The following is a 12,846-nucleotide window of genomic DNA, read 5'->3' as shown; positions in this document are numbered from 1 at the left end:
TTGGTTTTTCTAGCTGACCGATAGTTGCTCTAATTGGAGTGTTTGGGAACAAACTTGCCTGTGGCTGCGAAAGAGTTGGGAGAGGCCGGGATGCTCCAGCTGCCCCCGAAACATGATGCGAGGCCCTGAGAAAGGAGCTGCATCCGAGCAATTAACAACATTGAGAGATGTCAGCGAGGGGGCAGATTTGTCTCGGTGGAGGAGGAGAGAGTGTGGGTTCCCCCCCTTCTTTAGCATGTATGTGGTTGTTCACATCAGATTCTTATGGTAATAGTTGCTTTATTTTTAAAAGAATTAAAACGGGGGGAGAAGGAAAGGAGACGTCTCGGTTTCCATTTGAAAAAAAATGCTCTAAAGGATTATTTTTTTAAAGAATTGAAATGGGGGAGAAGAAAAAGGAACAACCTGGTATCCATTTTGGAATAAAAAATAAAATTTTAAAGTATTTTTTTAAGAATTAAAATGAGGAGGAAGGGAAAGAGACATCTTGGTATCCATTTTCGAATAAAAAAATAAAAAAATTAAGTATTAATTTTTTTAAGAATTTAATTTTTTTAAGAATTTAAAGAAATGAGGGGGAAGGAAAGGAGACATCTTCGTTTCTATTTGGAAAAAAATAAGAGCAGACTTTGATTTCAGAGCTAACGCCAGGTCTACTCAGAACCAAATCCCATTTTATTCAATGGGTCTTACTCCCTGAAAAGTGTTATCAGGAACACGGATGCCAGGCTGTTTGAGAACTGACATTTTTGTTAAACTCCTCCCCCCTCCCCACAGAGCTGCGGGGGCTTAAATGTGGGGGCTTTCAAATTTTTGTGCTGTTTTTAAGCGCAATGGCAAACACTTCTTTTACAAGCATTTAGCTCGTGTACATATCCAGGTTAGTTTCCAGTGCAGTAATTCTTGACACCTGCCACCACAGTCTTAAAACACGATTATGGAATTACTTTCTTTCCCACCAATGTAAGTCTTTCACCACTTACGACAGGCCCTTGGCCCCGAGGAGCATACAGTCTAGGGAGGAAAGCGAGAGAAACTAGGATCTGTTTCAGATTCCAGACACACCCAGGTCAGGGCGGTTACTTTCTAGGAGACTCTTAGGCCATTTATTCATGGAAGGTTTTGCATTGGATTTGCCACTCTATAGATGCACTCCCCCCCACCATCCGAATTCTCAAAACTCTGCATGGGGAATTATTGTTGAGTTTTGAGAATTCAGAGGAGGAAAATGTGCATCCAAAGAGTGGCAAAACCTCCCGTGCATCAGGCTTTGGGAGTGCAGAAAGCGGGTTTTATACCCCTGGTTTACCTCGCATTCTTGCGAGATGACCTTGAGAAACCCACTCAGGAAAAGGGAATGACAGCGACCTGCCCCCCAAGGGGGTGGGGCGGGAAATAGAAAGCCCTTTGCACGTGCCTGTAATAAACCGCCTTCGCTTTCCAGCTTAGGGTCCCTCTCCAAAGGTTGTAGAAGAAAAAACCTCTCCCTAGTAAGATCATCTTTTGCCTTCATCTGCCCCCCCCCCCCAGCATTTCCCCGCTGCTTTTATCGAGCTGATTCATTGGGGACCTCTGCGTCCTTTGCGATAATTCTCTATAAACACCCCTCCCGCCCTCTGACTGGGATATAAAGACTCAGATCTCCATTCCTACTCGTATCTGAGGAAGGGAGCTTTGACTCGCGAATGCTTCTGTACCCCGAAATTCTTCTTGGTCTCGACGGTGCTGCCGGACTCGGATCTGTTCTGCCTTCCTGAGTTTTCTTGTGACGATGCTGGTGAAAAGGTGTGGCCATTTATGCAGGGTGGGTTTTTGCCTTGGATTTGCCGCTCTCTAGATGCGCATATCCTCCCCATCCAAATTCACAAAACTCAACAATAAGGCCCCATGCACGGTTTTGAGAATTCGGATGGGGGAAATGTACATCGAGAGAGCGGCAAATCCAAGGCAAAAACCTCCCGTGCAGAAATGGCCTGTGTCTTTGAACAGGGCGTCGCGTTCAAGGCGGAAATTCAGTGACGGTAACTACAAATAAAAATACCCACGAATTAAAATGCCAGTAATTCTTTCGATGAGCCACATCTGGGTAGGGGCCTCGCAGTCGATCACAGACCCTTCTGCTTCCCCCCATAAGCCCCTTAAAAGGCGCCTCCCCCCCCCCCCGCACCAGGTTAGGGGACTTGAGCCGATGCGCTTTTCCTGAGGTCTGTTTCATTTCATTTAGGAGAACAGGAAAGGGGGGGGCGCTCTTGACTGGATGGCGACTTGGGGGGGGGGCAGCCGAATTTGGAGGGGGGGCTGGAAAGCCGTCCCCGAGGAAAGGGGCGCCGCTGAAAATTCTCCTCTTCCCAAATCCTGAATTTTATGTTTGGTGTGGTTTGAAAACAGAACCAAGAAACATAGGAGGGGGTGTGTGAGAAAAGGCGCCTCTCTGCTGCCCCCACCCCCACGGGCTCTGGGCACCTGTTGCCGGGGCTTGGCTTGTCTCTGGTCTGCAGCCCGTCCCGTCCGATCCCGGGTCTGAGCCGCCTTCCTGGGAACACATTTGCGCACGGAAGGTTTGGCCTGGGATTTGCCGCTCTCTGGATGCACATTTCCCCCATCCAAATTCTTAAAACTAAAAAAAAAGCCCCCATGGAGAGATATGAGAATTCGGATGGGGAAAATGTGCATCTATAGAGTGGCAAGCCCAAGGCAAAACCTCCCGTGCATAAATGGCATGTCTCTCCCCACCCTACCTTTTAAATAGGCAATCCACGTTTATGGTCCAGCAGCAGCACCTTCGAGACCAACCCGGTTTCCAGGGGGTAGACGCTTCGTAAAGCCAAAGCCCCCTTGGTCAGACTCGAGCAAGGCCGGAGAGCTTCGAGGCTGGGAGGTGCAATTTCGAATTCACTCCGGTTGTCCGTCTGCACAGGGTACTGCCCTTGGCCATTTATGTATGGGATGTTTTGCCTTGGATTTGCAATTCTCTAGATGCACATTTTCCCCATCTGAATTCTCAGAATTCAAAAATAAGCCCCTCCCCCCACATGCAGCGTTTTGAGAATCCAGATGGGGAAAATGTGCATCTAGAAAGCGGCAAATCCAAGGCAAAGCCCCCCATGCGTAAATGTGTGCGCCCCCCTGGCGCTTGGATGTGCGAGGGCCCTTCCAGGCGCCTCCTCGTCCACTTGACGCCAGCAGGGGCGAAGGCGCAGGGCAAGGGAGCCAGCCCCGGTCCTCCCCTCCCGGGAACCGCGAGCCCAAGCCGGCCTGCCCCGGCTCTCCCAGCAGGCCTCTCTGTCCAGCCCCGCCGCGGCTGCCTTGCGCTGCCACCCGAGGCTTCTGCTGCCCAGAATCGCCTGCGCTGCCCGGGCGCAGAGATCTGTGTGGACCGCAGGTCTGCGCGCAAAGTGCCCCGGCTGGGACGCTGCAGCCTCCCCGGAGCTTGTTGGAGAAGTCGCTAGCTTTTCGGTGCCTTTGGGTTGTTTTTTTCTTGACTAGAGCCCCCCCACCCGCAAAGAGGAAAGAGGGCAAAAGATCGAGGGGGGGAGGCTTGCCAATCCCCGCTGAAATAATTAAGCCAATGCAAACAGAAACGATATGGAAGGAGAGATGACCCGGGGAGGTGGTGGTCCTGACGCCCCTGGACCCCCCCACCCCGGACCATGGGAGGGAGAGAAGCCCAGCAGAGCCCGACAACAAGGCGGCGATTTAACAGCAGACATTAGTCATAAATCCGTCGGGGAGGGGGGCGCGATCTGAAATATTTCAGTCTCCGGGGCCCAGAGGCTAAAATGCTGCCGACGGACGCCGCGGCCCCTAGAGCCTTTCGAGGAGACCCCAACTGGCCCGCCGCCGGTTCTCTGCCTCTTCGTGGGCTAACTTCTCTTTTTGGCGCCTCTTCCCCATTCGCACGAGTGAACTTTCCTCCTCAGCCGGCGCGGCTTTGGGCCCGAGCCCAGGAAAGAACAGCTGAGAAGCTAGAGGTTCCTCTCCCCGCGCTTTGCAAAGCTAGAAAAAGAAGCCCCCAAACGGATTCTGCCGCAGGGACTGCCTGGAAGAGCCCCCGCCTGGCGGCCCCTCCTTCCCACCGCCTGCCGAAGGAGAAGCCGCTGGCTCAACCGGGGCTCTCCCCGTCCAACTTTCCCGGTCGTCCCCCCCCCGGGGGGGCTCCCTGCTCGGCCCGGCCCCCGGGGGCAGCCGGAAGCCAGTTTGACGGGCATTCCCAACCGGGGCCCCGCCAAAGCCCCAGCCAACCTGCAGCGGGGGAGGAGAAGAAGAAGAAGAGTTGGTTTTCATATGCTGACTTTCTCTAACGCTTAAGGGAGAATCAAACCGCCTTACAATCACCTTCCCTTCCCCTCCCCACCACAGACACCCCGTGAGGTAGGTGGGGCTGAAAGAGCTGTGACTAGCCCAAGCTCACCCAGCTGGCTTCGTGTGTAGGAGCGGGGAAACCAACCCAGTTCACCAGATTAGCCTCCGCCGTGTGGGGACTCGAACCGGTTCTCCGGATCAGAGTCCACTGCTCCCAACCACTGCTCTTAACCACTACCCCACACTGAGATGGTGCTGGGGGGAGGGGGGTTCAGAGCAGGCGGTATTCATTCCCCGCCGCCGCCCGCCAGGCCAGGCGCTATTAGGGCGGGCGAGCCTTCCGCGCCCCCCCCCCGCATCAGAATTAATCACGGGGAGTTAATTCGAAGCGCAGACAAGTCGCTGTTAATTTAGTGCGGGGCGGCGGGGCTGGAGCGCGGCGCGGGGGCGGCGGCCGGGCCTCCGGGGGCTCATTAATCAGCGGGCCGCGACGGCCGGGCTTGATTACAATTTGCCGGGAAATTCATTAGCGCCGGGCGCGATTGACAATTTCTCTCGCCGCCTGTGATGGGACTCATTAGGCAGCCAAATGAAAGGCCCGCGCCGCGGCGATGACAGCCATCAGCCTCCCCCCCCCCCGCGCTTGTTTATCTTCCTGCCTCGGCCTGGGGGGGGCTCTCCCCCTCCCGGGCCTGGGCCTGACCCTGCCGGGATGCCGGGCCCTCCCTCTTTCTCCCCACCCCCCGTCCGTTCAGATTACTGTCCGAGGTGGGGGGCATAATCCCAACCCCCCCCCCTACGAGTCAACTATGAACACATGAAGCTGCCTTATACTGAATCAGACCTTTGGTCCGTTCAAGTATTGACCACTCAGACCGGCAGCGGCTCTCCAGGGTCTCAGGCAGACGTCTTTCACATCGCCTACTTGTCTAGTCTCTATAACTGGAGATGCCGGGGATTGAACCGGGGACCTTCTGCATGCCAAACCGAGGCTCCCCCACTGAGCCACGGCCCCTCTATGGAGGTATATCATGATGGGTAGCCGCGTTGGTCCGTCACTAACAAGTGGAAAAGAGCAAGAGTCCAGTGGCACCGTAGAGACGGACAAAATGTCATGCAGGGTGGGAGCTTTCTTGAGCATCTGACGAAGAGAGCTGTGGCTCACGGAAGCTCACACTTCGCATGAAATCTTGTTAGTTTCTACAGTGCTACTGGGCTCTTGCTCTTTTTAAGAGTCAACGGTTTGCTCTCTTCGTTCTGTCTCTGCCAGTTTCTTTCCTGGCCATTTTGCTGGCCAAGGGAGGGATGAAGCGCCCCTCGCCTGGATCTTTTGCAAGAGGGTCTTCGGGCAGCCCCTTACACAGATCCCCAATCTCTCCCCCCCGCCCCGCCGGCCCCCGTCGCTTCTCCTCCGCTCCCCAGACAAGAGGGATTCCCTCGGGACCAACTTCGACGTGCGCGGGAGATAGTTTTTTCCCCCCAAACTGCGCTGTTCTACCTCCCCGCTTCCAAGCTGCGTTTACTCCCATCCCGAAAGCCGCCTCTCCCCGTCCATCAGGAGCCAGCAGAGAAACGCGCGCGATGCAGGCGTGTACACGGTTCCACACGATCTGACCAGTGTAGAATCCCTGGATTAGAGCCCGGGGACCCCCCCCCCTACGACCCCTGCTTCGGAATCAGCCAGGTCCGGCTCCCCCCTTCGCGGCGCCCTCACGAAGACCGGCCAGCCCCTTCTCAAGTACACAGTCCACGGAACACCCTTTCCCGGGACCATCCCCACGACCTAGCAGGGCGCGCCCGCTTCCCAGTCCTGGCCAGGACCTTTCCGATTCTCTCGCGGGGAGTTTCAGAGGGAGAACCCGCGTGGGGATCTGGCCGAGGGATCTCCGGCTCTCGGCAGCTCAGGCCCCGGAAATCTGGTCGGTCCCGAAGGTCGAATCTCGCCCCGCGCTGTCCGCTTGGAGAATCCGAAATGTGGCCAAACGACCGCGCGTCACGGGGCAGGTGCCAATAACAGGCAACCCCCGGAGTGGGTTTTTGGGGGTTTGGACTTGGACACCGGCGCGGCTCTCAACCACCTCCAACTGCTTCCAGCCTCGGGCCGCTGTCCGTCTCCCCCCACCGACCGACCTCTGGTTCCCCTCCCCGTGAAGGCGGGTTCTTGAGCAAGCCTGGCTCAGCCACGGGCCATCGCGCGTCGGAAAGCCCGAAGACGCGCGTTTCAGAGCCCCTCTGCCGCTTGGGGATTACTGTCATTTATTTTTCGGAAGGACCTCGCAAGGGCCGGGGGAGAGACACCTGCGCCTCAAGGCCCTTTCTCCCCGCCGCCTTTGCCAACCGGTCCGAGCCACCCTTGGACATTTTGGAGGCGGCGGCGGCGGCGCTTCTCCCGGGAGCTGCCGGGCCAGCCGGGCCCTTCTTCCCCGGGCAAAGCGGGCCTTCCCCGTCGCCGCTGCTCGGTCGCTGTCACAAGACCTTCCGTCCTTTCCTGATTTTAATTCGCACCCTTTCAGGATCCCCGCTCCCCCGGCCTCTTGCCTTCAAAGGGTTCTTGTTCAAAGGTCCCTCTGTTTCTCTGACTGCGGCCGTTTCGCGTGTCGGCCTTTTAGACGACCGGGCCCCGCTCTGCCGCCTCTTCTCACACGCAGCGGGCCTTGGCCAACCCTCTGGACGGCATGAAGAGCGGCCAGGCAGCCCTCCCGGGGGCTTGCTTCAAGCGCGAACCAGCTGCACGTGGGGATGGACGGTTCCCGCCCGCTCTCTCCAAACCAGCTTCCTCCAGCAACCGCACAGCCCCGGGTCTTTCAAACCACCCGAAGCCGTCAAGTTTGGCTCCGGAGCCAAACCGGAGCGGCTTTTCCACCTGGGGACACGCGCCTCCGCTCCCAGCTCCTCCACCCCCGAGATCAGCACCCAACCCGGCTTGCTAGCCTGGCCGCCCGGTCCCAAAGCATCGGCCAAGCTCGACGGATCCCTGACGCGCGCCCCAAACCCCGCCGATCCTGCAGCTCCATCCCCGCCATGCGCCCTCCTCTCCGGGCCTGGCCTCGGGTGCCCAGGGCCGCCCCCCATCTCCCGGCTCCGGCCAAGCTGCCCCCCAGCCCAGCCGCCGCCCCCCCCCCGGCGCACGCCCGCCCGCCACCGGGTCGGCTCGCTTTTGTTTTTTTCGTCTCTTTATTCACAACATAAAACCGTGGTTTTTCGTTTCATTGGTTTCCATAACTTAAGAAGGAGGGGGGAAAAAACGAAAATAATAATAATAATTAAAAAAAAGCAAAACTACATTCGAAATAAATTAACGCAAACACAACAGGGACGTGGGGGGGGGGGAAAGTCGTGCGCTTTTGTTGGGGGAGAAACATGGCTTGGAAGAGGAGGCCGCCGGCGAGGGCAGGAGAGCCGGCCCGAAAATGTCCGAACGAAACCAGCAAGGAAACGAAAACAAAGCAGAAGGGCGAAGGGGGCGCGGAGGGCGGCCGGAGCCCCTCGGCAGGAGAAGGGGCCGGCGGGGCAGCCCCGCGGAAGGCGGCCCCCTTCCCCCCTCCAAGGGTCAACCCAAAAGAAGAGTCAACCCAAAAGAAACCAAAGGCGCGACTGGAGCGGGCCCGGCCCGGCCCGGGCGCCCCTCCTGGAATGTAAGACGCGGTTCGTCCCCGCCGCTCGCGAGGTATGTCCAGAGTCCGGAGAGTCCAATAAATAGGGCGCAGAGTCTGGGTGGGGGGCCCGCGGGGCGCGGGCTCAGGGCCGGGCTTGCTCCAGCTGCTGGTGCTGGCTGCGGATGGCGAACCGGCTGACGTGGACGGGGATGGGCACCACGATCTTGGGGTTCCGCGAGGGCTCGCCCGTCTTGGAGTTGGCGTTGCCGGCCTTGACCCGTTTCCACTTGGCGCGCCGGTTCTGGAACCAGATCTTGACCTGCACCTCGCTGAGCTTGAGGGCGTGCGCGATCTGCGAGCGCTCCGTCAGCGACAGGTACTTCTTGCAGTGGAACTCCTTCTCCAGCTCCAGCAGCTGCTCGCTCGTGAAGGCCGTGCGCCGCCGCCGGTTCTTGCCCGTCGAGGTGGTGCTGTTGGCGGCCGCCGCGCTCGGGCCGCCCTCCTCCAGGCCGCCGCCCGCCTCGTCCTCCTTGTGCGCCGCCGGGCCGGGCAGGTTGTCGTCGGAGCTGTAGTCCAGGTCGCTGTCCATGGAGAAGCTCTCCTCCTTGCCTTTGCACTCCTCCTCGCCGCCCACGCCGCCTTTCGCCTCGTCCTTGGCCGACGCGCCCCGGGCGGCCCCTAAGGGGAAGCAAGAAGGCACCGGGCCGTTAGTGGCTGCGCCTCTCCCGGCGGCTCCGGGGGCCGGAGAGGCCTGCGGGCCGGGACGCTCCCGGGCCGGGGGAGCGCCTGGGCCGCCCCTGGGCCCTCCGGGCGAGCAGGGGCGCAGAGGGATGGGGGAGGATGCCTGGCGAGGCCCGCAGAGGATGCCTGGCGAAGCCCGGGGATGCTCCCGGCTAGCGCTGGGGCACTTTCCCCTCCGGGGCCTCCCTGAAAGCCCGGAGGGCGCTGCGCCTAAGGGACCCCCCACTTGCAGGGCGCGGAGGGAAGCTGCCAAGGGGGAGGGGGAAAGAGCTCCTCGGGACAAGCGCCGCTACTCTTGGGGAGCCAGAGAAAGCAGTAAGCCGGGAAAGGTCTCCAGCAGCCAGGCAGCTTGGAGAGGTCGCTGCCCAGCCCCCCAGCGCGCAACGCAGAGCCAAGGGGCGCCTCCGAGATGCCCCCTCACCCCTACCCCCCCTTTAAAACAGGCAGCACTGCGCCCCGGATGCCTCCGTTCTTCCAGCCTGAATTTTTAACTCCCCGGGAGTGATCAGGCCTGGGCGGAAGGAAAGCGGCGCACCCCTTGGGATTCTAGCTGGAGCCCCCCCCCCCGGGAATCCCGGCCGGCTGGGGCTGCCGCCGCCCGTAGGGACGGGGGGCTGTGGGCAGCAGGAGGGTCCGAGACCGGCGGGTGCTAGGGGGACCCAGTGTGGCCCCGGGCCCTGAGTGCGCAGCCGTGGCCCCGAGTCCCGCAAGCGGTGGGGCGGGGGCAGCGCCCAGATCCCCCCTCCCGCGTCCTCGGCGCCGGCGTCCCCCTCCCGCCCCCCGGGCCGGCCGGCCGGCCACTCACCCAGAGACGCCTGCACGGCCTCGGCGGCGGAGAAGGAGAGCAGCGCGGCGTCCTTGGCCAGGAAGGCCTTGCCGTCCTCGGCCTCGGCGCCGTCGGCCTTGTCGAAGGTGGCGGGCAGGGCGGTCGGCGGGGCGAACTTGCGGGCGGCCTCCTGGTGCTGGGCGGCGAAGGGGGGCAGGGCGGCCACCAGGGTGGAGGTGAGGGCCATGCCCTGCGCCAGCCCCGAGCAGAAGCCGCCGGGCAGGCTGGGCAGCGGGTGGGCGGGCGGCGGGGGCGGCGGCGGGGGCGGCGGCGGCGGGGGCAGCACGACGGGCCGGTAGGGCATGAACATGGGGTAGCCGGCGTAGACGAAGTGTCCCGGGCTGGGCGGCGGCGGGCTGCCGATGAGCGCGTCGATGCTGAAGGCCGTGCTGCTGCCCAGCGGGCGCGGCATCATCCTGAGCGGCGGCGCGGCCCGCATGGGGAGCGGCGGCTGGACGGGGCGGGCGGGCGGACTCAGCGCCGGGGCTCAGCCCGGCGGCCTCCCGGAGCCATCGGGCCGGCCGGCCTGCCGCAGCCTGCCTGCCTGCCTGCCTGCTCCGCTCGCTCCTCCTGCCTGCCTGGCGCCGGTTCGCTCCCTCGGCGCGCCGGCTCGCCCGCCTTTGAATCGCGCTCTTCTTTCTCATTCACCTTTTGCCAGCCGCCCGGCCGGCCCCGGCCCACGTGGGCGCCGTCGCGGCTCGCCATTGGCCGCGGGCCGCGGGGAGGAGGGGGCGCTCGGAGGAGAGAGACCGCCCCCGCCCCCGACGCCTCCCGCTCCCCCCCCTCCGCGCCCAGAAGCGCCGCCGTTGCCTCCCGGACTCGGCCCGCAGCCTCCCGCGCCCTCCCCGTCCAGCCCGGCTGCCAAGGCCGCCGCTCCGGCCTTCTCCAGGGTAGCGGGGTGCTAGCGGGGGGTGGGGGGGGGAGCGCTCCACCGGCTTCCCCGGGAAACTCCGCTTCCCTCCACGCAGCCCCCCACCCCGAGTTCCCTCCTCGCCCCTTTCCGCCTGCCGACGGGGAGTCCCGCCGCGATGCCGCACCCCGACCGGGCAAGCCGGGTGCCACCCTCCCGGGAGACCTGCCGGCGACCGGCTACGACTCGGGACGATGGGTGCGGAGGCTGGGGGTCAGGCGCAGGTGGGTCGCCGGGTGGGAAGGGGGAGGCGACGCAGCGAAGGCGGCGGTGCCTGGCCCGGCTAAAGGGCCGCAGATGGACCCGTCTCCTCGGCTGGAAACCGCTAACACGAGAACGACCCGGGCGCGCTGGGGCCGAGGCTCGGGGAACGGGCGCTGCTCGGCGCGCCGAGCTAATTGGAAAAGAAAGACGGGTCGATCTTTATGGAGGGATCGATCCGGCCCTCTGGAGAGCCGGGCGCGCTCCGGCCCCCTTCTGCCCACCCCCGACGGGCCCGCTGCTCACCCCCTGGCCAGCTGCCGGGGCCGGGAGGGGGAACCTGGAGTCCGGCAGGAGCGGCCCGGTTCACGTCCAAGGGCGCAGCCAGTCGGGAAACCCAAGCAGGCGGCCGCGGACGTGGGCTTTTGGCGCCGGCCCCGTCCCGAGTCGCTGCAGGCAGGCTGGCCAGGGGCTTCCCCGTCCCCAGCTGGTCCCCGGGCAACTCAGGTGCGGCGCCGCTGCTCCGGGGACGCCCGGCTAGTCCCCCGGGGGGCGAGGCGCCCGCGTCTCCGGCCCCTGGGCCTGACCTGAGCTCTCCGGAGCCCCCGCGCCTCTCCCCGCAGGCCTGGGCCGTCCTCCCGGGCCAAGCCGCTCCGCGCCAGCCGGGGAAAGGAAGGAAGGAAGGGCAGGCAGGCTGCCCGGGCGCGATTAATTGGCATGGATGTCCAGGCTCTTTGGAGGGGACGGAGCGCTGCGCCAGGCGGGCAGATCTTGGCTCCGGGGCCGGGCGGGGCGAGAGCTTTTCTTTGGAGGAGCCGGGCGAGGAAGCCCTCGCTCGCTTTCCAAGTTTGTCCCGAAGTGTCCGGAGCGAGTTTCACAAAGGCCTTCTTGTGTCGGGGGAAAAAAAAGAAAAGAAAAGAAAGCCTCTTCCCCCAGACCCATCGGACACACCAATTTGCGCGGACCAAAAGCGCCGGAGCCTCGGCTCTCTTTTCGAAATCTATTTCATTCACGCCTCCCCCCTCTTCTCTTTTGGGTCAATGAGGCAGCAGAAGACAACGAGAGAGAAAGCGATCCCCGGAGCCCCCCGAATAGACTCCAGGCGGCTGCCTTGTGCCCAAAGAGTCATTCAGGAGGGCGGCGGAACGAGACAAGGACCGGGGCCGGCCGCCTTTTCACGGGCCGGGCCTCTCTCTCCCGCGCGCCTTTTCAAAGCCCTTCCAACGCGATGTCTTTCTTGGGGACAAAAGGCAGGACGGGGAGAGGAGGGAGAAGAAAGGGGGAGAAGAAGAAACAAGGGGGAGAACCCTCCCCCCCCAATCTTGTAAATTGAACGTCGAGGGAACTTTCAACAGTTTAGAGGCCATAAATAACCGCGGAGGGGCCTGGCGCGGAGGCCAACCCCGGCCATTAAGGGAGATTTCCCAAGCAAAGATCAGGTGGTTTATTAAAGGGAATAATAAAAATAAAAGAGGGGTTGATTTGCATGCTTTTAATTTGGGGGGATCTTTTTTTTTATGGGCAACGAATTTCTTTTGCTAAAGACAGGGAGGCGGAGGAGAAGAATGGCCGAGGAAAATGAACCTTTTCACCGATTATTTTCTTTCTTTCTTTTTTGAATGCTGCAACGGAGCGCGCCCTCTTTCTCTCCCTTTTCCTCCCTCCCCCGATTTGCCACTTCGCAGCCGGTCAGATCGGCTCGCGGGCATCCCTCTCGACGCCTTCCGAGTCGCCAAAGGCGCGTCGAAACTTTGAGACTCGGGGCAGGGGGATCCTAAAACGGGGAAGCCAGTCCGGGATGGTTTCCACGCATCTGTTCTTTCGAGCGCCCGGGCCCAGGTGGGACAGAGCCGTGCCTCTCCGCGTCCCCCCGGCCGGGTCCCCGGGCTCATTTGGGAGTCAAATGACGGCGGGTCCGTCGCTTCGCCTTTGACTCCTTGACAGCATCTCGCCTCCCCCCCCCCCCGGGCGGCCGCCCAGACGCCGCAATCCCAGCCCGGCTCCCCTCCTCGGCGTTCCCTTAATGGCTGGGGTGGAGCCGCCTGATCGCCGATTAGGGAGTGACCCTTTCGAGTAATGGATCACTCTGCAGCGCACCGCTCCGGCGGGCTCTTCCCTCCCCCCCTCGGTTCACTTCTTCGACGTGACCCGCCCGGATCGGCGCTCGCGTTTACCCAAAACGTTTGGGTGCGCCCAAAGGGCAAACCTGCCCGGTGGAAGCGGCGCCGCGCTTTGCTCTCTTTGGCCCGCGTGGCGCGTCCGAAGCCGTC

The 12,846-nt window shown here is 61.9% G+C and overlaps 1 protein-coding gene across 1 annotated transcript; it reads right to left on the bottom strand.

Moving 5' to 3' along the window:
• Positions 1–8,040: 8,040 nt before the first annotated feature.
• On the bottom strand, positions 8,041–9,946 carry GBX2 (gastrulation brain homeobox 2). Its single transcript, XM_056856138.1, has 2 exons — positions 9,445–9,946; positions 8,041–8,576 (listed from the first exon to the last, which is right to left on the bottom strand). The coding sequence occupies exons 1-2, from the start codon at positions 9,902–9,904 to the stop codon at positions 8,041–8,043; spliced, it is 996 nt and encodes a 331-aa protein (XP_056712116.1). The 5' UTR covers positions 9,905–9,946.
• Positions 9,947–12,846: the final 2,900 nt, after the last annotated feature.

The sequence above is a fragment of the Euleptes europaea genome, chromosome 10 (assembly GCF_029931775.1).
Source record: "Euleptes europaea isolate rEulEur1 chromosome 10, rEulEur1.hap1, whole genome shotgun sequence".
Classification (NCBI taxonomy): Eukaryota; Metazoa; Chordata; class Lepidosauria; order Squamata; family Sphaerodactylidae; genus Euleptes; species Euleptes europaea.
The sequence above is the reverse complement of the archived record's forward strand: the minus strand, read 5'-3'. Positions and strand labels throughout refer to the sequence as shown.

Bases quoted from the DNA above. Each gene is read 5' to 3' on its own strand.
- GBX2 (XM_056856138.1), bottom strand. From the start codon at position 9,904: ATGCGGGCCGCGCCGCCGCTCAGGATGATGCCGCGCCCGCTGGGCAGC. The intron at 8,577-9,444 runs GTGAGTGGCCGG...GCTTCCCCTTAG, and splicing joins GGCCGTGCAGGCGTCTCTGG to GGGCCGCCCGGGGCGCGTCG.